General features: G+C 32.6%; 1 protein-coding gene across 1 annotated transcript in view; it reads left to right on the plus strand.

The window, feature by feature from the left end:
* The first annotated feature begins 1,590 nt into the window (after nucleotides 1–1,590).
* Nucleotides 1,591–26,200, plus strand: part of LOC143045530 (glutamyl aminopeptidase-like) — a 29,466-nt gene continuing 4,856 nt past the window's right edge. Inside the window, exons 1-15 of the mRNA XM_076218109.1 lie at nucleotides 1,591–2,455; nucleotides 9,401–9,542; nucleotides 10,794–10,931; nucleotides 13,334–13,454; nucleotides 14,060–14,214; nucleotides 14,394–14,507; nucleotides 15,662–15,796; nucleotides 18,780–18,845; nucleotides 19,142–19,207; nucleotides 20,586–20,761; nucleotides 22,086–22,162; nucleotides 23,095–23,231; nucleotides 23,571–23,774; nucleotides 25,801–25,874; nucleotides 26,046–26,150. Of these exons, the coding sequence (XP_076074224.1) occupies nucleotides 1,824–2,455; nucleotides 9,401–9,542; nucleotides 10,794–10,931; nucleotides 13,334–13,454; nucleotides 14,060–14,214; nucleotides 14,394–14,507; nucleotides 15,662–15,796; nucleotides 18,780–18,845; nucleotides 19,142–19,207; nucleotides 20,586–20,761; nucleotides 22,086–22,162; nucleotides 23,095–23,231; nucleotides 23,571–23,774; nucleotides 25,801–25,874; nucleotides 26,046–26,150 (2,342 nt within the window). The 5' untranslated portion in view covers nucleotides 1,591–1,823. The remainder of the gene's footprint in view (nucleotides 2,456–9,400; nucleotides 9,543–10,793; nucleotides 10,932–13,333; nucleotides 13,455–14,059; nucleotides 14,215–14,393; nucleotides 14,508–15,661; nucleotides 15,797–18,779; nucleotides 18,846–19,141; nucleotides 19,208–20,585; nucleotides 20,762–22,085; nucleotides 22,163–23,094; nucleotides 23,232–23,570; nucleotides 23,775–25,800; nucleotides 25,875–26,045; nucleotides 26,151–26,200) is intronic.

Genomic DNA, 26,200 nt, shown 5'->3' on the forward strand with positions numbered 1-26,200 from the left:
TGGCCATTGATTGACTCATTAAATTCATCCATTGACTGGGACAATTTACGTGAACGTTTGTCTGTAACGACCACTGTTAACGACGTACCTACGATAGACATTTAAACTGTGGGGTCACCAAAGGTTTCTCAACGCCTTTAATTATAAAATAATTCGAAAAATTAATCAGGAATAACCTTTATGTTTTGATTTATATAATTGATATAAATCAAAACATCGTGTTATTTCTGATTAATTTTTCGAATTACTTTATTAAGGTGTTGAGAACCTTTGGTGACCCCATAGTTTATGTGTCTTTAAAAAGTACATAGTGAGCAGTGATCGTTACATACAAACGTTCACCTATATTGTCCCAGTCAATGGATGAATTTAATGTGTCAATCAATGGCCACAGCCACACTGTTTTGAATTTCATTCTATTTTGGCGTTAATATTGATTCACTTGTAGGGTCTTTGCATCGGAACTAAACATATTATTAATAAACCAGTTGTTGGCATGACACGGGTTATGTTCTTCTCATTTATGTTATGATGGTATGATATTAGTACCCCTCACGGGGAGGATTTAGCCTGATATTCATATGATGAAGACACAATTTTTCAATCAGTTTAATTGAAGTCTGGAGCTGGCATTATCAGTTAACTGCTAGTAGTCTGATGTTATTTATGTATTATTGTCATTTTGTTTATTTTCTTTGGTTACTTCTTCTGACATCAGACTCGGACTTCTCTTGAACTGAATTTTAATGTGCGTATTGTTATGTGTTTACTTTTCTGCATTGGCTAGAGGTATTAGGGGAGGGTTGAGATCTCACAAACATGTTTAACCCCGCCGCATTTTTGCGCCTGTCCCAAGTCAGGAGCCTCTGGCCTTTGTTAGTCATGTATTATTTTAACTTTTAGTTTCTTGTGTACAATTTGGAGTTTAGTATGGCGTTCATTATCACTGAACTAGTATATATTTGTTTAGGGGCCAGCTGAAGGACGCCTCCAGGTGCGGGAATTTCTCGTTGCATTGAAGACCTGATGGTGACCTTCTGCTGTTGTTTGCTCTATGGTAGGGTTGTTGTCTCTTTGGCACATTCCCAATTTCAATAAAATCGGTGAGTTCAACAAAATTTGGTTAAATTCTGTATGTTCTCTTATTTCACCCGATCTATAATAGTATCTTCTTAGCTCTCAACATGTTTCGAGTTTACGTTCATTGTTGACCACCACGCGATTCATTTAAAGCAGCAGTCAGTTTCGATAAATTTTGGAGATCGTCTCATCTTCACTAATAGTCCCAGTCTTCACCCAGATACTTTTTCAATTTTTAGATTATTCGGTAAACGTTAACCATGACATCCTTTTAATATAATTGAGTGCATACCAGTTCACATACTCTATGAAATATGTAGTTGGTAATTTTAGTATTAGAAATATAAGGCTTGTTATAATTTGTTTAAGTTAGTGTTTAAAAATATGACGCTTGTTATATTTCTGTAAAATTTGATATTTAAAAATATAACGCATATACTAAAGTACTGTGAACATAAATTGACGTCACACTGAATTACCTGATAATTATACAGGGCACTTCTACCTTTATATCACTACAACATAGTTATCCAGCAGTGTACTTATCATTGTATATATCTGTAGATCGTCGGGATGATTGTTAATGACCGTTTTCATAATCTAGACATGCTTCGTTTGTAATATTATATACTTATATCCGGGATCTGTCAAAATTTCATCTTTACACATAATGTGAATATTGTGGTCCGAATTAATGCTATTTTACAACTTTTAAAAGTATCTGTTATCAACTTTGTGTGAAAATGGAGGCAAAATCGTATAAAAAATATGCAGTGAACAAACGAATGGTTTATTTTGTCGGTTTTTTGTTTGTAGCTATTCCAATAGCGGTAGGAGTACTTGTATGGCATTTTATGCCTAAATGTGATGAGAACAAAAATATAATTGGTGATTCTGGTGGAAATCAAGGAGATAAAATATCATCAAGTACTGGATCTGCTTTAACAACAGTTGTGCCAACACCAGTTACAACACTATCGTTAACGGAACCTTGGAAAAATCTACGACTTTCAAGGGATGTGCTTCCAATCCATTATGATATCACACTATATCCGGATTTTTATGGTAACCAAAGTTCGTTCTATGGGAACGAAACAATCGAAATAATGGTGCATAGAACAACGTCATATATTCTTATACATTATTTATATTTAAATATGACAAAAACAATGTTAAAAGATTCAAATAATAAGGAGATCAAAATAAAACCACTCCGTAATTATGAAGAGAATCAGTTTTGGATCATTGAAACCGAATCTCCACTCAAAGCAGGAATAACAGTTTTTCTTGATCTTCAATTTGATGGGTCTTTGACACGTGCTATTGTCGGATTCTACAAAAGCAGTTATGTCAATTCTATAACAAACTTAACAAGGTACGATACTCTTATTTATTTTATACAGATTATTGAAGAAACTGATTCTTAAAACAGTGTAAAAAAACAGCACCTATTTATCCTAAATTTATTTCATAGCAAACATCTTTCAATCTTCACGATAAATAACAGTGCTATAATTCCATGTGTGACCTTTTACAATATAAACGATAAATTTAATTAGAATATTAAATTACATACCCTTGAACAGCTCGAACCGCAATGATGTTTTGACAATTTTTTTTAGTAACTCTTAGTATTCCTAAAAATGTGTAAGAAGGAGATTGTTAACCACAATTTAACTTGGTTTGAAGTGAAGCCATTAAAATTGTATACTGTTTTCCAGATAAAAACAATTTTTGTTAGATGGGTTTTGGCGCCAACTTTTCCCTCTCTGGCTTAGGAAGGGGGACGTCATTTATCCATTTTAGATTAACCCGTAGACATAATTGTTCAAACCAGACGAAGCCCGCCGGGTTATCGGGATTTTCTCGCTGTGAAGAAGACCCATTTGTGACATTGGATATTTTCTGCTCTTTGGTCGCGATTGTAATGTCCTTGGAACATTCTCTGTTTCCATGTTTCCATTCTCAATTTTAAAATTTGTTATTTTGTATCCAAATTCCTTACAGCCTTTAACAGAAATATTTAACGTAAAATAACGTTGGTTTTTTTTTTACGGAATTTTGATAATGCTGATTTTTTTTAGATATATATATAAATATATGATAAAAACTCAAGTTCAATTTTCATTTACCTGTAGTAATTGACAACTTTTAGATTTTGAAGCTGTAGAGCTGGAGAGAAATCATAACGGCGGAAATCGGCCCTTCTAATTTGTTTTTATCAAGTATAGTTCAAACATATGTCATTCTATTATCAAATTTTAATGAAAGTTATCTGAACTGTGGCTGATACGATTCTTCAGATTTTCGAAATGCTCCATAAGTGGCTCAAACTTTGACCTATAATACCCTAACGTGTTATGGTCAATCATTGGTTATGGTCAATCATTTGTTTGCAATGATCGTATAATAAATGGTTAGTACTATCGAATTTGTCCATACAATACAAATGTTTCTCGTATTCCTTCTAAAAGTAGAGAAGGAATGCGTGTTGATATGTAATCCTAAATTCTGGCATTATACTGGTACTTCTTTTCTAATTGTATAATTGATATGTAATATGAGTTATTGTTTACCAAAATAACTTTAATAATATATAGATATAGATACAATTGTATATAAAACCATGTTGAACTCTCTTTCTCTCTGTAACACCCCATTTACCCTGTAGTTAATAATCGTTAACGTTTTACCCATTATATTCAAGTATAGTAATTGCTTTGCATGGTTGTGTGCAAGTTTAATTAACAGACATCTTATTCAGTAAAGCCATCAGCAATTAGTACTTGCATGCCTCTGATTATATACTATGGCATTTTTAGCAAACAAAACGTTTATTATATAAATGACAATAACCATTGTATTACCTTTATTCTCATCTCTAATATAACTAATGGGAATACAATTGAGAATGGAAATAGGGAATGTGTCAAAGAGACAACAATCCGACCAAAGAGCTGAAATCAGCCGAAGTCCACCAATGGGTCTTCAATACAGCGAGCAAATCCTGCACCCGAAGGCGTGCTTCAGTTGGCCTCTAAACCAAAATGTATACAAGTACTCAGTCTAGTTCAGTGATAATGGACGTCATACTTAATTCCGAAATATATAATTGAAACTAAAATTTAAAATCATACAAGATTAACAAAAACCATAGGCTTTTGACTTGGGACCAAAAGTCTATACAGTTCCGAGGAAGTTAATTGTAGATTTAAGTTTTCGGTGTTACAAATTTTGTTTATGACAACGCCTTAGTAGAGAAACAAAACAATAAAAAGCAGCAAAATATACAAAAGGGACACCCACTGTGACATATCTTCAACGCCATGGCAAAATGCAAAAAATTACAAAAACATAAAATTTGTTTTTCATTTAATAATTTATTTCACATAATTAGGCCGTTAGTTTTCTGGTTTGAAAAGTAAGACATGTGTCGGGGCCTTTGAAATAAACTCATCATAGATACCAGGATTAAAAATTTATATTGACGCCAGACGCGCGTTTCGTCTACAAAAGACTCATCAGTGACGCTCGAATCAAAAAATGTTTAAAAAGCCAAATAAAGTACGAAGTTGAAGAGCATTGAGGACCAAAATTCATAAAAATTTTTCCAAATGAAAGCTTTCTTAACGATATGGTCATTGTTAAAGGTAGTACCGTAACCTATAATACTAGTAGTTGTTATCATTTTAAAAGTCATTTGGTCTCTGGTGGAGTGTTGTTAAAAAATTTATATAGATAAAAAAAATGGGCAAAATTGCTCATACAATTAAGGAATGACTGTAATATTTTTTCTGTCTATGAAGAAATAACATAAAAAATTTGGTGCACACTGAATAACGCGCGTAGCGGGTTATTTTACAGTGTGCACCACATTTTTTATCTTATTTCGAATGGACAGAAAAAATATTACAGTCATTTCTTTTAATTTAATTCTAAATTCAATTTTAAACCGTAGAAAACCATGAGAAAACGTTGATGACGTCACGGTCACATGACTAAATTATGTCTATGGGCTCATATCAAAATAACGTCAGCCAATCAGAAGATGCGTTACATCCAAAATTAAATTATTGTTAAATAGAGACATAAGATACCGAAGGGATATTCGAACACATCAGTCGAAAATAAACCGACAACGCATTAAAGAATAAGACAAAAAGACAATCATCAGTACACAAAACACAACAGAGAAAACTAAAATCTGAGCAACACAAATCCAACTAAAGTCTGAGCAACACGAATCTAACTAAAGTCTGAGCAACACCAATCCAACTAAAGTCTGAGCAACACAAAACCAACTAAAGTCTGAGCAACACAAATCCAACTAAAGTCTGAGCAACACAAATCCAACTAAAGTCTGAGCAACACAAATCCAACTAAAGTCTGAGCAACACAAATATAACTAAATTCTGAGCAACACGAATCCAACTAAAGTCTGAGCAACACGAATCCAACTAAAGTCTGAGCAACACGAATCTAACTAAAGTCTGAGCAACACCAATCCAACTAAAGTCTGAGCAACACCAATCCAACTAAAGTCTGAGCAACACAAATCCAACTTAAGTCTGAGCAACACAAATCTAACTAAAACCGGTGTTGATCATACTAGGTTTAAGTAAATGAAAGAATTGATTTACATCCATGACAGAAATCAAAATTATGTAATTCATTGTAACATCACTTTGCTTTCTTTTATGCTGTTCTTCACGTGTCGTGTTGTCGTAATGGGTTTTCATTCCAGTTGGTACTGACAATGTCCCAAGTACATGCCTGTTCTTCGTATCAATAGTAATACAGCTTTTTACAATATTTTTTTTATTCTAGATTTCAATATTTTAGTTCACAAAAATGACACAAATGAAGATACCTTTTTTTTTCATCAGAAGTGGAAAAATCATATTTGATTCTAAAATATTAGTTTTCTATTGACACCACAAAGTTGCCTGATATTATTGACAATATATTTGTTATGTTTGGAAAGTTGCCCCCTGCAGCTAGGCGGTTTGGGGAACATAGAAAAACCGGGCTATGAGGAGCTGTTGAAGATTTGTGGTTGTCTTTGGTGTAACTCGGTCTTATTATTTTATTTTTTTTTGTAACATGTTTTGTTTGAAATCAAGGTTTTCTCATACATCTGCGTAATGTGGTCATTCTGTTTTAGATAATGTTACATTTATGAATTTCTTTAAAATTACTAAGCTATAACATTTCGAATTGCAGTTGCTTGTGGGAAAGGGTTTCTTGGCTGTTAATTTCATGTGTTCATTTTACACAAAGTGCATGATAGAAATTTCACTGATTCACTCCAAGTCATAAAAAGCAGGTACAACATAAAAATACTATAAGTATCGCAAAAATCGGTTACGAAAATTGTCAATTCAATTCTCGTCGCAGATTGCGCAGACCTGGTTATTAGAATATAAGAGATGTAAGCAATCTCTAATGGAAGAAGAGTGTCGTATATTCTTACTTCACAATTTTGGCACACACCGTACTTTATGAACTAAATACTACATTTATATCGATGTATTTAAATTTATAACCAATAAAATTAAAAATAAGTTTGTTCTTTTATAACAAACAATTCTTATTTTGATGCCCTTGACTTTAAAATCAAACGTGTTTTTACATTATCACATTTCAATTGCGTTACTTAAAACTCATATATCAACTATTTTGCAATTGGATACTATACCGATGTTTTACTACGCAGTTAAAATCACAAACATGTATAGCTAGCGAATAGAAATGCTTGCAGTTTTTCTGTAAACCATATGAATATAAACCTACAAGTTTGCAAGTTGTTCATGTAAAACTATATTGAATTTGTACATGCACTTTACATGACATGCCTTTACATATATTACAAACAATAAACCTTCTGATACATGCAATTAATAATCGTTTATCTTTGAAAAAATATTAAGCGCCCTAAGAAACGCAACTATTGTGAAAATTCGTAAACCATAGAGTTAGTTCCCTTTTTCCCAAAACTGTTGAATTCGTAAGGAAAACGTTCAAATCTGAAAGTTGCTGAAAATGTAATGTATACTCTAATATTCTAGAGGGCCAAATGAAGTAGATGTAAGTATCTATAGTTAACAAGGTCACCATAAGACATCAACCAACGAGCAAACCCTCAACCATATAGGAAGCTAACGAAAGCTCGACATGCCAATTGGTGAAATAATTTAACGATAGAAAAATCCAGGCTGATTTATTTACAAAACAATAATTAAATGGGTAAAAACCAAATATGACAGATAGAGACCAACGACAACCACTGAAATACAGGCTCCCGATTTGAGACCGACACATTCCGAATGGAACGATCAAAATAGGACATACATTAACTGAGTATTACGGTTATTAATTGCGCTACTTTAGCAGATAAAAAATACACCTGTGGACACATTGTTCTTAAAATTATGTAAGAAATGTAAATCAATATCATTACGTCATAGAAATAATAAAAGGAACCAGACTATTTCTTCGTATCAATAATGTTTTAAAACAAACAAAAGTACTTCAGGCAAAGGATCCTAGCTTCGCCTGAAATATTAAACTTCCTGGTTTATCAAATTGCCTCCATCTAGATTGCTTTGAAGTTAAGACGTACAACAAGCATAATCATGTTACCAAGCATTGAAAAAATATATCGTTCGTCTGCCTTGACCTGTGTACCTAGTATTTGTCACATTTGATTGTAAATAGTTTTTGTGCTGGGTGGATATGACGTTAACATGATATACTTCTGTTAAGAGAATTGCATTTTTGTAGATTTATTGCATTCAATAACCCTTCAGTCCGCATTAATGAGAATAGAAATAAACGGTTGAATTATTGCTTAAAGATTATAGTATGTTATATATTCATCTTCCTATCAGTATTTTTATTGAGAAATGACACATGAATACATTTGTTATTCAAATTTTTCTATTTAAACTTGAGTTATATTATTTAGCACGATCAAAATTCGTTTAAACGTTTTCATTACAGTGCATTTATTATGAACTTTGTTACATTGTTTTGGTCTTTGCACACATAAAGAAAATCAAACTTGACAGTAACTTAACTTAGATAAAACAAACAAACAAATTATAGAAGAGTGAATTTTTGGTAAATGTACAAATTCAGTCAACTTGTTAAATACTACAGTTTTGTAATTTCAATACTTAGATTGTTTTTATATTAAACTGAAAGTTCTTTTGAATATTCATAGTTTTCTTATTTTCTGGCCTCAGGCGTGTAAATGTTTGTGTATCCCGCACTATAAGCCCAATTTTATTTTTAGTTTTGGTTGTGATTGTCTTTCTAACTCATGCTAACCGAATGTGTGAACTTGCTTTGATTCTACCGTACATGTAACACAATAAGAACTTAATCCTGAATCTTTGATAAAATCAAGACTTCTTGATATATTTTGCAAGCTATCATGCCTTGCTACATATTATTTTACCGACCCTTGATTTAACATTGACGCAATGTAAGACTTCTATGACAAAACATATTTTTTGTTATGTCTATATGTCATCTTGAGAAAAGACACTGAGGTACAAGCATATAAATAATTATTAATATAGTAAAGGTATAAACACTCAAAACAGTACGTAATCAAATAGTAACCATGTCAACCGTGTATTAGTTTAAACATATTTATTCATAGTGAATTGGGAGACAAGTTTTGCAACTTATATTAATCACTTTGGTGAGAGTGCTGTTTTGAAGCGGCATTATCCTGCTCTTTTTCGAAATGGACAAGGACAAGAACTATGACTTTCTCCTAACCCGGGTCAGCCATTTATCGTCCAATTCCGACGGACTGTCATCGTTTCCTCAAGACCATACTCGCAAATGGTGTCAAAGGAGAGCCGAAAACTCAACCAATAGGAACTAAATGCTGCACATTTTCAAAAAGTTAACCTGCAAATGAATGTAGTACTTTAAAAATAGCTGCTTGTTATGTATGTATCATAGTAATGACACATCTGTTACAATCCTCTCTGAAAAAGAAACGAATATGTTTATAGTGCGGAAATCAATACTATGGGGTTTCTTATTTGCCGATGTAAGAGGCAAGAGAAAGGCAATATCTGTTTAAATGAGTTGGTGCTTTATGAACCTGAAAGTTGATACTGGTATGAGTGTAATAAAAGAGATCCCTGTACAAAAAATAGAATTTCATTTTTACGCATGCTTTTGCATGTTACAATAAAAACAGTTCAAGGAAAACAAATATCTGTCAATCATTTGAAACTGAGTTCCGACTGATCGATCAAACCGCTATGTTTCAGTTTATTGATATTTCGTTTTGTAGATATATGGTATCATCTAAGTTTGAACCAGTCAGTGCACGCAGAGCATTCCCATGCTTTGATGAACCTAACATAAAAGCCAATTTTACAGTACATCTGGTTCACAAGAATGAATATATAGCTTTATCAAACATGCCGGATGAAGTAAGTCATTTATATAACATGTACTATATGTGTTTCTGAAAGTCAAATTTATAGAACCTCATGTTTGTTAAGGGGGATAACTTACTTTTAACAAAATTAGATTTCATGTCTTACTACTGAAAATCTTTGTGATGTGATGATACAATGGTACAGTGCAGTTGGTTCACAGAAAACACTATATAGATCTTTCAAACCTCTGGTAAAGTACGAAATGCATCTAACATATACTCTAGTTGTTTCTTGAAGTCATAACAATAGTATAACTTGATCGCTAAGAAAAAAGATTGGCTTGATACAGAATTTCTACTTAATAAATATAAGAAGATGTGATATGGTTGCCAATGAGACAAATCTCCATCCAAGTCACAATTTGTGAAACATATGTGAACCATAATAGCATATAACTGAGAGTCTCTTTGGTGTTAAAAAGTAAAATCACAAAAATACTGAACTCAAGAGGAAAATCAAATTGGAAAGTCCCTTATCACATGGCAAAATCAAATGACAATACACATAAAAAACGGATGGACAACAACTGTCATATTCCTGACTTGGTACAGGCATTTTCAAATGTAGAAAATGGTGGATTAAACCTGGTTTTATAGCGATTAGCGCAATTCCCTGGCATAATTTTCATGCTTGACTGTTATTTATAAAACATTTACACAATAAATTCTAATACAAAAGCATTAGGTTCAACAGAAAAACAAAAGGCGTTCTCTAGAATAACGTGCTCGTGTTTGTATTCAAAAGAGCCATTTATTCCATATGGAATTTTCAAATATTTTAAGTTCTGTTAATATTAAAACTGACAGTAATATTTGGAAGTTATAGCTTAACCTCAATAAATGCGTTAGCCTGAACTATAACCAAATACATGTTATAAACCGTGTGTAAGATAAAAAAAAAAAGAAAAAAAAAAACCGCTACAATTCCCTACAAAATAAATCAGATGTTTTACAGTGTCCAAGTGGGAATACAAATATACAATAATAAAGTCATAATGATTGCAAAAAAACCAATTCATTTGATATTAACAATATTGCAGAGGACATAGTCACATATACTTTTAAAATTGTAGAACATTATATACTTATAAAGTGTCAGGGTGCTAAATCTACTTATACACAAATCAAACACTCAAACACTAATACAAAGTAGACTTTATGCATAATAAAATCGTAATTAGTTCGAAAAATGCAATACATGCTATATACATATGCATTATTCTATATCATTACTAATTTGTAGAATACTGCTCCATGGTCCGAAGACAACTCGTTAATGAAAACTGATTTCAAAGTCTCTGTGAAAATGAGTACATATTTAGTGTGCTTTATTGTGTGTGATTTTGATCATCTGGAGAACACAACCAAACATGGCGTCAAGGTAATTATTATAACTTCCTCCAGCACTTTGAGAAGGCCAACAAGACATGAATTTAATAGTAAACATCAAGTGGATTTAAGCACACCGTTACATTAGTATGTAATTAGACAATATACGTATAGTGTCTTGAAATATGAAATTTATTTGTATGAAGCTTAGAAACGGGGAAAATGCGAGGTTCTACCGAGCATTTTCCCGTTTCGTGCCGAATACAAATACATTTCATATTTCAAGACACTATACGTATATTGTTTTTATACTGAAATCGATAAAAAAATTTAAAAAAAAAATAAAAAATATGTAACAAATATTATTAAAAAAAGGTGTTTTGGAATTTCCCTCTTGGGGGGTACCATTTTGGGGTACTTCCCTATGAGCGTAGTCCAGGCGGTAAGACATTGAAATTATAAGAAATAAGAAAGGGAAAATGAACTTAATTAATAACATTTGATACACATGGTATATAAATTAACAATTTGAAGAAATAACAAGTTTAAATACATAAAAGTTTGACCATTGTTACTACGTGTTGTCATGGTTGTGACGTGACGTTGTTGATGAAATACAGTAGTTCCGGTTAGTAGGCGGGGCTTATAGGTTAGTTGAGGTCATTGACGTATAAAGCTAACGTTTATACGTATAGCTTTATCTGTATAGTAAAATAGCTGATTGCAGTATAAATCACATCTTGATAAGCTGCAGGTTTAACAAACCCTTGTTATGCGAAAAATGTGGGTAGTCACATTAAAAATTTAGTTTAATTTCACAAAGTTTGCATATAAAATACTGAAAACTTATAGTCTAAACTACTCTTGATCTATATACCTAAACTGAACAGTTGTATGATTTAAACGACACATCCTACGTTTTCCAAATTGTCGATTTACACCACATACCTTATATTTTCCCACTGCTAAAAGTATGTTCTGGACCCTTATCAGTTGTGAGGCATGGTAATAAAAAGACTGATCCGTATTTATTTGTTTTCTAAAACGTTTTCGACAGTCTTAACAACAACGTCCGATTCTAAACGGTAATTGACCATATCTTATTATTAGTTGATAGTATATCTGGCTAGAATTTGTCCATTTTGTGTAGAGTATTATGGTCCGATTTAGTCCAAGTGATAAGTCGCCGTCGGTAGTAGCCATTTACGAAGATTATAACTGCAACAAATGGTCAATTGTAATTTAGACTTTCTGTAACGGTACACTAAGTGATAATGCAAAGATGATTTCAAAAGCTAAATTATAAAAGCCTTGGTTAAGGAGCTTCATTGTAAGCAGCTACTCAAAGATATTCAAGAGGGAAAATACAGGCTTATATCAACATCAACTGGGCGATTTATAGCTTTAAATTTCCATTCTGCTGGGGTGTTTATAAATATGAATTTCATTTCGATTGATAGTTGTTTACTACGCGTCCAATGATTAATATTTCATGGACAATAGGGACAAGCTTGAATAAATATTTGCTAGTAATGTTTTGGAGTTGATAGATCGGAATGCAAAGAATGTAAATTTCGTCTGCTACTTTAAAGTTCCGAGATGGGAGAGAAATTTGCATTCAACAAACCACCTATAGAGCTGCCAAGGTCAATAACATTCATATACATGTGCAGGAGCGCGTGGAACTATGCCTGTTCGATGCATTATATTAAACGCTTCATTCGGACACATGGCTGTATAAACTTTCCGCGCTGCAACATATTGGAGACCATTGTTTGTCCAATTATTGTTTTAATTCTACAACTGCTTTGCATCTGCAGAAGAATATTTAAATTGTGAGCATCATAACAAACGACGTTCAATCCTAAATTCTTTGAAAATAGCGAATGTTTCTAGACTTCAAAACTGCAGATATCACACTAATTCTTCTATGAAGGTAGTTTTTATATACCATGATGCATTATTAAATAGCGTATACGGGTTCTAAATTAGCGGTGAATATCTAAACTTTACCATTTAATGTGTACATGTCCTTGTTCTGACATAAATGAAATATATGAAAATATAAATATTCTCGTTTGGATTGTTTTACATGTGTCACTTCGGTCCCTTTTATAGCGGACTATGCAGTATGGGCTTTGCTCATTGTTGAAGGCCGTACGATGACCTATAGTTTCTGTGTCATTTGGTCTCATGTGGAGATTTGTTTCATTGGCAATTATACCACATCTTCTTTTTTATATTTGCATTGTTTTTCTCATAAAATAAAATAAACAAAGTGTGTAGCTTAAAGTTTCAAGAAAGTTGACCATGGTAATATCTCAAATTTTCAATTTTAATCAAAGGGACAATATAAATGCTCAATAAGGAATTGCAAAAGTTGATAATTCTCTGTCAGATTAAAATTTCTTCAGTCTACTATATATCAAAGGGGATAATTCTATTTTATTTTAGGTACGGACATATGCTACTCCTGATAGAGTCAATCAGACTAAGTTTGCATTAGATATTGCTGTTCATACAATGGAACTTTACCAAGATTTGTTCGGAGTTCCTTATCCTTTACCAAAACAAGGTTTGTAGCTAACTATATATTCTGATTCCAACAATTATGATAATGGATTGATTGTTTCTTACTTATTTCCAGTGGCAAATATTTCCTGTATATTCAGGACAAACAAGATAAACTAACTTGATGGTTTTTTTTTTTATTATCAATCAGTGGAAAAATCAAAATTTGGTTTGATGATGTGTTAATTATGTCCGTAGTCTATTATCTTTTCGATTAACGATATACATACTTCTGGCGGTCATCTTGGACAAATGATCACCTTCAAAGTTACAACACTTGGTCAAAATTCATAAGGACCACTTTTGTTATGTTTTGTTTCATTTCCTTTAGTGAATATTCTCTAAAAGAAGACATTTGTATGTATTGTCAATAAGTTCCTATGCGGCCAGCTTGGATTATGGATCAGCTTCAAAGTAACAGCAATTGGTCAACATCTCATTAGGAATATTGGTGCAATGTTTGGTTTCATTCCATTCAGTGGTTCTCTAGGAGGAGTTCAAAATGTAAAAAGTTAACGACGACGACGAACGCCTAGTTATGACCAAAGCAGGAAGATTTAATTTCTCAAATTGTAAACTTTGTTTAATGGCGCTATATTTCTTTTGCAGATATGATTGGTATCCCAAACTTTGTATCTGGGGCCATGGAACATTGGGGACTTATAACATACAGAGAAGTTAATATGTTGTACGACCCGAATGAAGCATCGTCAGCAAATTTACAGAGAGTAGCTGTCGTTATTGCCCACGAAATATCACATCAGGTTGGTTTTTAAAATGTTTTATTTTACGCGAATGAGATTTGGACTTTCAAATATTTTGGCGTCACTGAAGAGACGTTAATTTTCGAAGCGCGTATCTGGTGCAATAAAATTGGCATTTCAATGTTACTTTTGCTAGTGAATAAGTATAAGTACTATTATATGTCTTGATATCGTTACAGTGGTTTGGAAATATTGTGACGATGGACTGGTGGGACGACCTCTGGCTTAACGAAGGGTTTGCCAGCTTTATTGAGTATATAGGTGCTGATTCATTCAGACCATCATGGGATATGGTAAGACTACAATAATATGTCATGAAATCATACCATATATTAAGCAGTTTAAGATGACTTACGAATTTATCTATCCAGAGAACTTCTACTAAATGCATTAAAGCTAATAACTAACATCCGTCGTATCCAAAAAATATTTACATCAGGAAATGCTAGTTAAAAGCTTACGATACTTATAGATTACCGTTGATCGTCTAACCGAGATTGATTTTCTCGCTTGAGCCGGTACGCCGAAAGGATGAGAAAAACAATCGAGTTGAGATGACCAATGATAATCCATTTCGCGCTATATTACATTTTTACTATGTTGTTTATTTCATTGACAACGGGCACATGCGTCCTTAGTTTCTATCGACAACTTTGCATATCACTTTACTGTGCTGTGACGGAAATTATCAGTCAGTAAGATCAAAGGAAAATTTAGTAAAATAGCAATAAAATATATTATTGCATAGCAATATAATATTTCTCACAATAAGTAACCAAAAAGTTAGTGTGCAATTTAATAATTCTAATAATTCACTAGTGCAATAACTCTTCAAAATTCATGACTTCATCAACAACAAAATCTTAGTTTAAACCAATTTTTAATTTCAAATATTATATTTCTATACAAAAAAGGGTTATTGCATGAATACTGGGGAATATTTTCCCCTCGTAGAACATATGTTGCACTCACAAGCTCGTGCAATATAAAATTCTACTCGGGACAATATTCCCCAATATTCATGCAATAACCCTGTATTATAAAAGTTTACATCACGAGACCATTAAAAGTTATGGGATATGATGCATTTATCATGCTTGATCAAAGAATACGATCAAAATAATACCACCTAATTTATTGAAATACATCCATTTGGATTGACCCTAATATCTAAGTGTAAATCAGAAACACCAAATTGAACCACATTCATGTATATAATGTTTACAATTACTATACCAGTAGAACAGATCATTTCTGTATAGCATAATGTACATGTATGATGTATATAGTATGATCATGGAAGTATTATATTGACTTATACTTCCATGGTATGATGTAGTAACACAATTGTTTTATACACATGTATATTGTATTTTAATGTATTTCTTTAACTAACTTTCCTTTCATTTCTATCAAAATAAAAGCATTTCCTTTGATTTATTTGTAGATGGAACAATTTACCACAGAGGATGCCTTACCAGTAATGACAACAGATTCTAAAGTATCATCTCATCCAATTATTGTTAACGTACAAAATCCTAACCAGATTAATGAAGTATTTGATAGTATATCATACAGTAAGGTAAGTGAATTCTTACTTGATCCAATAGTTTGCTTATCAATATGGTCCGAGTTAGAAGGACTCATTTTCTCGTTGTTTGATTGTGGGAGGAGATATAATATAAAAGCATATATTGTTCTGTATATATTGTTTATAGCGATTTGATTATTAAGCGCATATAACAAAATTTCAGGCAATGAATTTAGACTTAATAATCAGTCTATGGAAGAAGCATATCGATAAAAACTTTTCTTATATCACATAGCGTATTGTCTAATATGCAGACATTCCATGCGGAAAATGTTGTTTTCGGCAACAAAAAAATAAGAAAATACTAACTTTAAAACTTATCGTTTAAATATAAACAACAATTGAGTCTAAATATACATTCAGAAGTTAGTTAGAAGCTAATGTTTATGTCCGTGTAAAATTTGAAGTGCTGTGTTTTTCTTATATACATAAATAAACAAATGCTATTTGTTCTTATATCAATGCGATACTTTTAAAATATAATAGCGGTGTTTTTGTTATATCAATATTAGTACTAATTAGTATTAATATTAGACTGCTGTACCCATATTTTGACAATTTTACCTATTATGTCTGTTTTGTTCACGCATTGTTGTAAATATGACAGAATTTGACGAGACTGTCATACACGTGTGAAGTTAAGTGCTATAAAACCAGGTCCAATCCACCATTTTCAAAATTTGAAAATGTCAGTACCGATTCAGAAATATGACAGTGGTAATCCATTCGTTTGGTGTGTTTTATCATTTGATTTTACCATTTGATAAGGGACTTTCTGTTTTCAATTTTCCTCGGAGTTCAGTATTTTTGTGATTTTACTTCTTAGTAGTATTGTATGTAAATAAGCAGTTTTAAGACTATTGCTTAAGTTTAATAAACAATGTCGTAATCAAATAGCTAAGTATCAAAATGATTGTCAATCTAATTAAAAGTAAATCTCTCACTCGCTCATTTTTATGCTTGGTCGCTGCTGCTCCCACGCAGCGACCAATCATTAAAAAATGAGCGAGTGAGAGATTTAATTTTAATTAGATTGAATGATTGTTCACATATATCATGTATATAACATTTAGCAAATTTTATAATAAACGCACCGAAATAATATATATCCAATATGATCGCAACGCACGCATGGAAGACTTTCTTTATTGATAACAATGAAACTAACTTGTGACAAAAATGAATCATACTGTCCTCAGAGGCGGATTTAGGGGGGGGGGCAGGGGGTCCGGGCCCCCCTTTTTTGGGAAAAAAATTGGTTGCTTATATAGGGAATCACTGAAGCGTGACTGGAGCGGGCCAACTCTTAAGTCAGTCAGTGGGCCCCCACTTATGAAAATTTCTGGATCCGCCACTGGTCCTCGTTCAGATTTATTCGACAAAAATCTGACCTGCACTTTTGAATCTCCTTTTTTATACAAATTAGACCTATGGTTTTCCTGTTTCAATGGTTAAACACTAGTAAAGATTTTGTTCCTATAAAGCGTGGTGTTCGCTGTGAGCCAAGGCTCCGTGTTTAAGGCCATACTTTGATCTATAATGGTTTACTTTAAACAAATTATTACTTTGATGGAAAGTTGTCTCATTCGAACTCGTGCACCGTCTTCTAATATCTATAAATCTTTAAAATTTCCCCTTATAAGTAAATGCTTTCCAGTCCTCCAACTGAACGATCTAAATTTATAAATATAGAAAAGATATATACACATTTCTAACGTCAAAAGACATTTACATCTTATTTATTTGTGTTCTAAACATTTTTTTAGTACTCATTGAAGAAATGAATTTATAACAAGCGATACGGATTGTTATTTTGCACCAAGAAATGTTCGCGTATTTATACAATCGGTTACTACTCAAAAACGAAAGTCAAATCTCTGTGGCAACAATACATCGGAATGCCCTCACGGACATCGCGATGTAAACGAGCGTCCGCGTGGCGAGCTGATTATGTTCATAGAGATATCGATTTACCAACGGGAAAAATCTTTGATATCCAAAAAGAACTGTTTTCCTTCTCAATATTTTTTTCTATGTTAATAATAAATGCATTTTCTGTTTGACAAGATTTTTTATTTTCGTTGTATCTGAAGTCGTCCAATTTATAGTCTGAGGCTACTCAGTTGGTATCTTCAAAGTTCGGGACATCAGCATTTGTACATTTTTAATTTGTTTGGATTATTTATTTTACCATTTGAATATTCATTGTAATTTGGAACTGTATTGGATTGGATTGTTTGAATGAATGTTTCTTATAAGTAATGATATTTTTTGTTTATTTCGATATTACCAAGGTGGATAGGCTATAGCAGTGTGACCAATATATTAGAATCTAATAGGTCGGTAGAGTATTTGCAACCGCATTTAAATTCCGCCATTGCATCATCACTTCAAATAGAATTAGTCGGTTAAACCATGTGATTGAAAAGAATAGACTGAACAGGTTGTTAACACTTGCAACTATCAATAAGGTCAAGCAACATTTTCGAAATAATAAGTTCATGTGAGCGTTAATTTTGTTACAGTTACGAAATTTTAGTGATATTGATCCTAAAACATTAAACCGGTCATGATCTAAGTTTGTGAATTATGTTTGCAGTTTTCTAGACATGCATTGTGACCTGCCATCGTATTCATTTTATATTAGAAAACTATAGCAGTTATATTAGAAAAAGTATCGCATTCATAAATTTTTGATATTAACATATTTACTCGCACATCCTTATTTAGGTCTACATCGATTATATTTTACATGACATGAAAACTCGTACAAAAGTCTGTCAGTGGTGAACACATAATCATGGTACGAAATCATACATGATATTTTTGAGTTATTTAAAAGCAAATATATGGATGGTATAAGTAAATAGCAATTCATCCTGTGATATTTATAAATTTTGTTCTTTTTGTCATATTTATGTTCATACTAAAAGTTTGGGTTTGATTGGGTATGTTTCTCCTTATCTTTTACCAGGGATCATCTGTAATTCGGATGTTGGAGTCTGTCATGGGACGAGAACGATTCTTTGAAGGCGTCGGGGTATGTTTATCTTAAGTAAACATTTCAATAAAAAAATTGACGCTGAAAAAATGTTGAACACCAATTACAAGTTAAAAATGTTCTTAACTAAACTATTTTTTTTTATCAGTTGCTTTTGGCAGTATAATTTTTTCACTAACTAAAGTTTCTGTTTATTTCACTTCACATCACATTAGCGTAATACAGAAATGTGTTGAAAAAAAGCTAGGGATCAGAATTTTCATCTATAAATTGTTGAAAGTAAGTTTTTGTAAATCATTATGGTTTATACATGAATGTTTTTCTTTTTCTTTTAGAAATATTTAAAAGGATTTGAGTGGTCAAACGCTAAAACAGATGACTTATGGGCAAAGCTCGGTAACGTAAGTTTAAATATAATCAGTCGTTTTAATAAATGTAAAAAACTTTTTTCCCAAATCGATCTTGTTTAAGATTAATTTTGTTTTGTATTTCTTGTTTTACAACCGGAATAAAAATGTTAATGATGTTTGAACATCTTCCATCAAAATTGTATATTATTCAAGAAATTATGACGGTTATTTCAAAAGTGTAAGTTGCAGAGGCGGATTTAGGGAACAGGGGACCTGGGCCCCTCTTTGGTGGAAAAAATGTTGGTTGGTTGTATAGGGAATCACTGAAGCGTGACGGGAGCGGCCCCTCTTAGACAGTCAGTGGGCCCCCACTTGTGAAAATTTCTGGATCCGCCACTGAATTGTGAAAAAAATAAATCTTGGGCCATAAAAAAAGAATGTGTTTGTCCTAACCCTACCTACCTAGAAAATAGCTGCCTACTTAAAATCTGTTATTGTCCTGATGTGAAAATATTTTTATGGTCCCGCACCGAAGTCGTCGGTGCAAAATAGTTTTACCCTTGTCCGTAATTCCGTAAAGCCGTCATTCCGCAACAAACCATTATACGGAGTTTTTATCTAAACGCCTTCAGATATTGGGCTGATGTTTGGTATGTGAGTTAACCATGATGAGTTACAGATCATTGCAGACAAGTTTAAGTTTCATTCCGCTCCGCTAATTTATGCGGAAATTACGGGCTTTTGACCTCGATAAATTGTCGAAAATCACAGTTATACGGAATTATTTTCTAAACTCTTTCAGATATGGGGATGATTTTTGCATGTGAGTTAACCAAGATAAGTTACAGATCAAGTTTTAGTTTTGTTCTGCCCGGCTAAATTTTGCCGAAATTACGGGCTTTGGACTTTGATAAATTGTTGAAAATCACAGTTATACAGACTTTTTTCTAAACGCTCTCAGATATTGGGCTGATTTTTGGTATGCAAGTTACTCATGATGAGTTACAGATCAAGTTCAAGTTTCGTTCCACCCCGCTAATTTTTGCCAAAATTCAGGGTTTGAAAATTGTTGAAGTCACAGTTATATGGACATTTTTCTATACGACTCCAGCTTTTTAGCTGATTTTTAATATGTGAGACTACCATCATGTTTGTGTCCACATGTGTTATTGAAATTGCAGATGCTTCAACTTTTTGAGACGGGGCCATTCGTGTCGCTTTGAAACATCTAGTTTTTTATTCAGATAGACATGAAGACTAATCAACATCTTATACTTAAATTGTCTCTTTGTAAAAAATATGCCTTCCTACCTACCCACTGTCTCGATGTTGGTAGGGTTTGGGCAAACCAAAATTTTTTTAAGTGTGGCCTTGTATTCCGAACAATTCAACTATTTATGCTATTCTATTACTATAATTGTTGTAACAGGTAGAACCTAATCTTACGGTTAAAGCTATGATGGACACATGGACTAGACAGATGGGATTCCCGTACATAAATATAACCATAACTAGCACTGGAAGTAAAACTACTGTGAAGGCTGTACAGAAAAGATTTCTTGCTGATATAAATACTATTTATGATGAAAATGAATCGGACTATAGGTAGTTATACTTCATTATTATTTATTCAATTAGAACAGTGAATACTATATTCACAAATTATCAGAAGTGTGTGCTTGTTGCGAGAGGGGGATGTAAATGACAAAGTCAAACAAACATACGTGTAAAACTTCAATGAGAATCAAAAATGAATGTGCTCATACAGAACATAAAATTCCGTCGACTGTAAAACTTGGCCTGACGGACTAAAGGCTAAAGGTTTAGTTCAGTTCATTAGCTTATAATAAAACGTACGACATGGATTACTGCGCCGCTTGTTTTTGAAATACCAGCGATCTCGTATGCTCTACGGCAAAACAAAGCACATATAAAATATATAGGAACATGAAAATCAAAGGACTCGAGAATACAAATAATATGTAAAGTTCATTTTGCCGACTCAGGAAAGTATACTCTTTATAGTAAAAAATTTTTTTATAATTCATTGTTGACGAAAAAGCTTCTGTAGTAGTTCCATGGCACTGAAATGCTTAATGTCAGCTAATTTTTGTATATCAATTACACCTAGTGTGTTTTTGTATAACAAGTAAACGGTGGTTTACAAGTAATTTTCCATTTAGCTGCAAATTTAACATGTTTTATCTCAATAGACAGTATTCAGTTACTTCTTCGGTGGTCTGATCGTAGCATGCTTTCGCTGAGTGCTGGAGGTCATGTAATGTAACCTCATATGGGATGAAAATTGATTAAGTACCCAGTATATTACATGAACATTTTTTTCTTCTATACTTGCAATTTATATTTCCAACGGCAACTGCACGTTCATCAGCAGCAGTCTTCTAAATAATCAGTAATTATAATGACAATTAATTCAGAAGACTATGTTCATAACCTTCTGTTCCCTCCGAGCAGGTCGTATCGTCTACTGCATATTATTGATTATACAGAAGTTCGACTTTTAAATAGACGAGTTTGTTGATACAATTTGCTTACAGCCGATCGCATTGAGTGTGTTGGCAAAGGTAATATCTTTAGTTAGCTTGCTTGCTTGCTGAACAGTGAAGTCATTATCAGGTTAAATAAATTACTCTCCTGTAAGGGTAGACTTGTCCGAGTGATAACCAATCTATATGTCTGTAGGAATAGGCTACTTCGAAAGGAGGGTAGTATACCTTACCTGATAATGACTTCACGGTTCAGCTAGCAAGCAAGCTAATCAAAGATATTACCTATACATACACACACAATGCAATCGGCTGAAAAAATTCAAAATTTCAAAAGTTGCAATATATATCAAAACTTGATTCACTATCTGACCAGTCAATAGCTGTTTAAACTTTTACAAATCTCTATTTCATTCTATCAGATATAGGTGGTATGTTTTCTTAGATTACGTGACCAGTGATGGACATAGCGGTAATGTGTGGATGAACAGAGAAGACGGTAAGAGGACATCTGTTAATTATGTCATAATACGTGTTTTCAAATAAAAGGCCAATGACCCGTATTACATGTGTACAAGTGCTAACCGATTAACTGACAACAAATGAAAGTTTTTAACGACCTTGACTGGCCATACAGCCCTTGCACGGTCGACCCTGGCTTGTGCCTTTTTGGGCTTTAAATAATCTAATTAAATAATTTGATTAACTGACATATGCCTCACATCTCCTTTTATTGTAAAAGTAAGCTATGCTCATCAAGTATGTTTAAATGGTTAATAGATACGTGAAGATGTGGTGTGCCAATGAGGCAACTCTCCATCCAAGTAACAATTTATAGAAGAAAATCATTATAGGTCAAGGTACGGCCTTTAAGTTAGTATTAGTTAATCTGATTGAATGTATAGTGATGACTAGACTTTGCCGTATATTGTAAGTAAGAGTTAGACAGAAAACTGACGGTGGAGTTATTTGTCTATATTTTGTTATACAAGCAGTCTTTTATGTTGATTACAAGTCTAGTGATCTAAACTTGACGCATAGGGTTGACTGGAGGAATGAAGAAATAATAGTCGCCATGAGGTCTCAAATCTGGCGCTTAACCTGCCGCTATTGGGTTTCGTTTGAAAATGCAAGAGGTTTAAAAAAAAAAGTAGAAACGTTTGGTTGGTTTGTGGACGTAAAATCGGAAACCGCATGTTGAAAGAATGGTCATCTGAAAATCAACTAAGATATCAACAATAGTTTTGGAGATTCATGAACATTTGAAAATGCAATATTACTGAAAAACTTTTGCAAAATTTGGACTACATCATGGGTGTAACTGACACAACAGCCCATATAACAAAATTTCGTTTTTTCAGTAAATATGTTGATTAAAGAATTTGTATAAAAAAATGAAGATAAAAAAGAAGTGTTTTTTCTTTATTTCAGAGAAAACATTCGATGTTCCAGCGAATTTGACAAATGGTTGGATAAAATTCAATGTTAATCAAACGGGATTTTATAGAGTATTGTATCCCGACAACATATGGAAATCTATAGCAAATCAACTCGAAATGAATCCTAGTGTAATTATTTGCCATTTTCTAATTTCTATACCTTGTCGTCTGGGACTTGCAAAACTTTAAAACCAATAACTGATAGGTAGTTCAAGGGACAACTAAGAAGAGTAAATATATTATCACAAACAAGTGAAATTACACGTCAAATGTTTTTTGAAGAAAATACATTCTACATAATTCTATTTTCAATCTCATATCAATTAAGGTATATGTTTATTCTGTGTATTTAGACAAAAAAAATATAACTTTACTTGCCAACTATTTTTACCGTCCTTTATTTTGTTTGCATCCATTTGTGTTTTTGTTAGTTTGACTTTGATGATGTTTTGTATTTGTTTTTTGTAGATTATGCGGGATGTGGAAAAATCAGGATTAATCAACGATGCCTTCAATTTAGCACGTGGAGGATACCTCAGTTATGACCTGGCATTAGGTCTAACACGGTTTTTAAATAAAGAAAGGGGACATTTACCTTGGGAAAGTGCATACTCAGTCCTGAGTTATATCACTCATATGTTTGAGCTTGGCGGTGACTATTCTAATATGAGGGTATGTTATATATAATTCTTGCATACATTTTCAAAGATAAAGCAAAGTTATACATGCTCCATACTTTAATATTAATTTATTGCTTAATTTTTGTGTAAACCCTACTACGTATCGGTAATACCCAAATTACCATATTTGAATATGCAAGAAATGAAAACAACACGATGTAAAGTTCATGCGTCAACTTTCACCTAAAGCAAACACATATGTAGGGTAGAACGTATTCCGATTTTATTCAGGCTGTATTACAGACGTAACATTTTTGGTTTCCCTATTTAGTATAAGATATATGATATATTAAACTGATATTTATTATGTCTTTCCACCCTTCTGTGGAAAGACCTATTCGTTTTCTTCTGATTATTAGGTCTTTTAAGTGAAATGTATTTGTTACTGGAAAACCATAAATTATAGAGGCCTTGGGTCTTTTTATTTGAGGTCCTTGGTCCGAAAAAATAAAATGTTGTCAAGGTTACAGGTCATGTTCCAGATTTCGATTTTGGCTCGTTATCTGTTATTTTTAGAAATCATATAAGATATCGACAAAATATTTTCACACAATTGCTAGTTCCGACATTTCGTAACACGTTAATTTTAGTTAAAAGGGTATGTAGACAATTTATGTGAATTTCCCCGTTTAATATCTAATATTAGTTGTATGGTAATATAACTCATTAACAATATAATTAGAGGTCTTTTGATTTGAGGTCCTTGGTTGATGACCTTGAAATTGAACTCAAGGTCATAGGTAAATTTAACGATCTAGATTTTTACCTCATATGTATACATGATAAAGACATGGGACTTTTTGCAATAGGTTGCACGCAATGTGACCTTGAAAAAGCCAACCGGAAGTCACATTTTGTTAACCAGAAGTAGCTATTTTTTAACTAAATAAATGTAAAAGTATATAGAACCATATATTTTTGGAATCAATATCAATTAAACTATCAAACAATACCGGAGGTAACATCTGTTAAACCGGAAGTAAAAATTATCTCCCTTATTTATATCTTTTTGTAAAGAATCCATATATTTTTAGTTTAGTTTAAACATATTTATTTATATTGGGAAACAAGTTTTTCAACTTATATTAATCCCTTTCCACTTTGCGGGTGCGAGTGCTGCCTTGTAGCTGCATTAGCCTGATCTTTTTCGAAATCTACAAGGGTGTCTTTAACGTGCAAGAGATATTTTGGAAGCAGCATTCAATAAGCTGTCATTTGACGCTAAAATTAGGATTTGAAACCAAATTTTAATATTTTCATATCAAAATGGATCTTTACTAGTGGAAAGACCTTCAATTTGTTTTTAATATGAATTTACATCTCTTCTGAAAAAAATCCACATGCTTGTTATCAGATGTTCTCTGAAACTACATGTCCAATTGACCTCAAAATTTATTTCAGCAGGGTATACATGTACTAAATCTTCATAACACAACGGGGTGCAGCTATCTCCTAAGAATTTCCTTAAAGAAAAGAAATTGCAATGCCGTAAAAATCGCTTGCTAGGTCCGTAAATTTCAGTGAAATCCTACAATAAAATGTCTGCTCCTAGATTCAAATTCAAATCTGTGTTACAAGCTGGTGCTGAAAACTGTACAATGAATGAAAATAATCGATAAACGTGTTTTATAGTTACATCGGATCAATTAAATCCAAAGCATGCACTGCTCTTGAACTGTGATCGAATCGTCAGTTTCCTACAATGACAAAAGATATTCATTGTGTGTATTCCGTCGTTAAACATGTTGTCTGTTCAACGTCCCAACCTATTATAAACCCGCGTCACGTGATGTCTCCTCAATCTGGCGCGAGAGTCTCGCACTGGACCTGAAAGAAGATAAAAACTAAATATAAAACTTAACCGTGTAACACAATAATATGGACCCTTTACAGGAAGAAAGAAAAAACAAACAAAGTTATACACACACATCAATCAATCATTTTTCAAAGGGGGAAAGACCGTTTACAATTTCTTTTTAAAGCAATTGATTTATATTTTTAAAATTATTCAATTTCAGATATATATTTTGAGAAAAGTCAAACCAGTCATGGACGCTATTGGATGGCAGGACACTGGAAACCATTTACAAAAGTAGGTCAAATTTTTTTTAAAACTTTTTTCATTGCCTTACTATTTTCTATATTAGTGAATGTAGTATGTATCTATGAAGAAAACAAATCCAAAAATGATAAAGTATAACAAAATTTGCAGCAAATTATAATTAAATAACTTCAAATCCAATATGTATAATATTTATTTCAGATTAATGAGATCTAATATAATTGAATTGGCATGCAGATTGAGTGACCAGCATTGTTTACGGAATGCAACTGAAAAGTTTAGAAACTGGATAGAACACGGAGCAAGGTAGGCAAAAGTGTGACATAACATAAATTGAAATGTATTCACAAAATAAT

Source organism: Mytilus galloprovincialis, chromosome 9 (assembly GCF_965363235.1).
Source record: "Mytilus galloprovincialis chromosome 9, xbMytGall1.hap1.1, whole genome shotgun sequence".
Classification (NCBI taxonomy): Eukaryota; Metazoa; Mollusca; class Bivalvia; order Mytilida; family Mytilidae; genus Mytilus; species Mytilus galloprovincialis.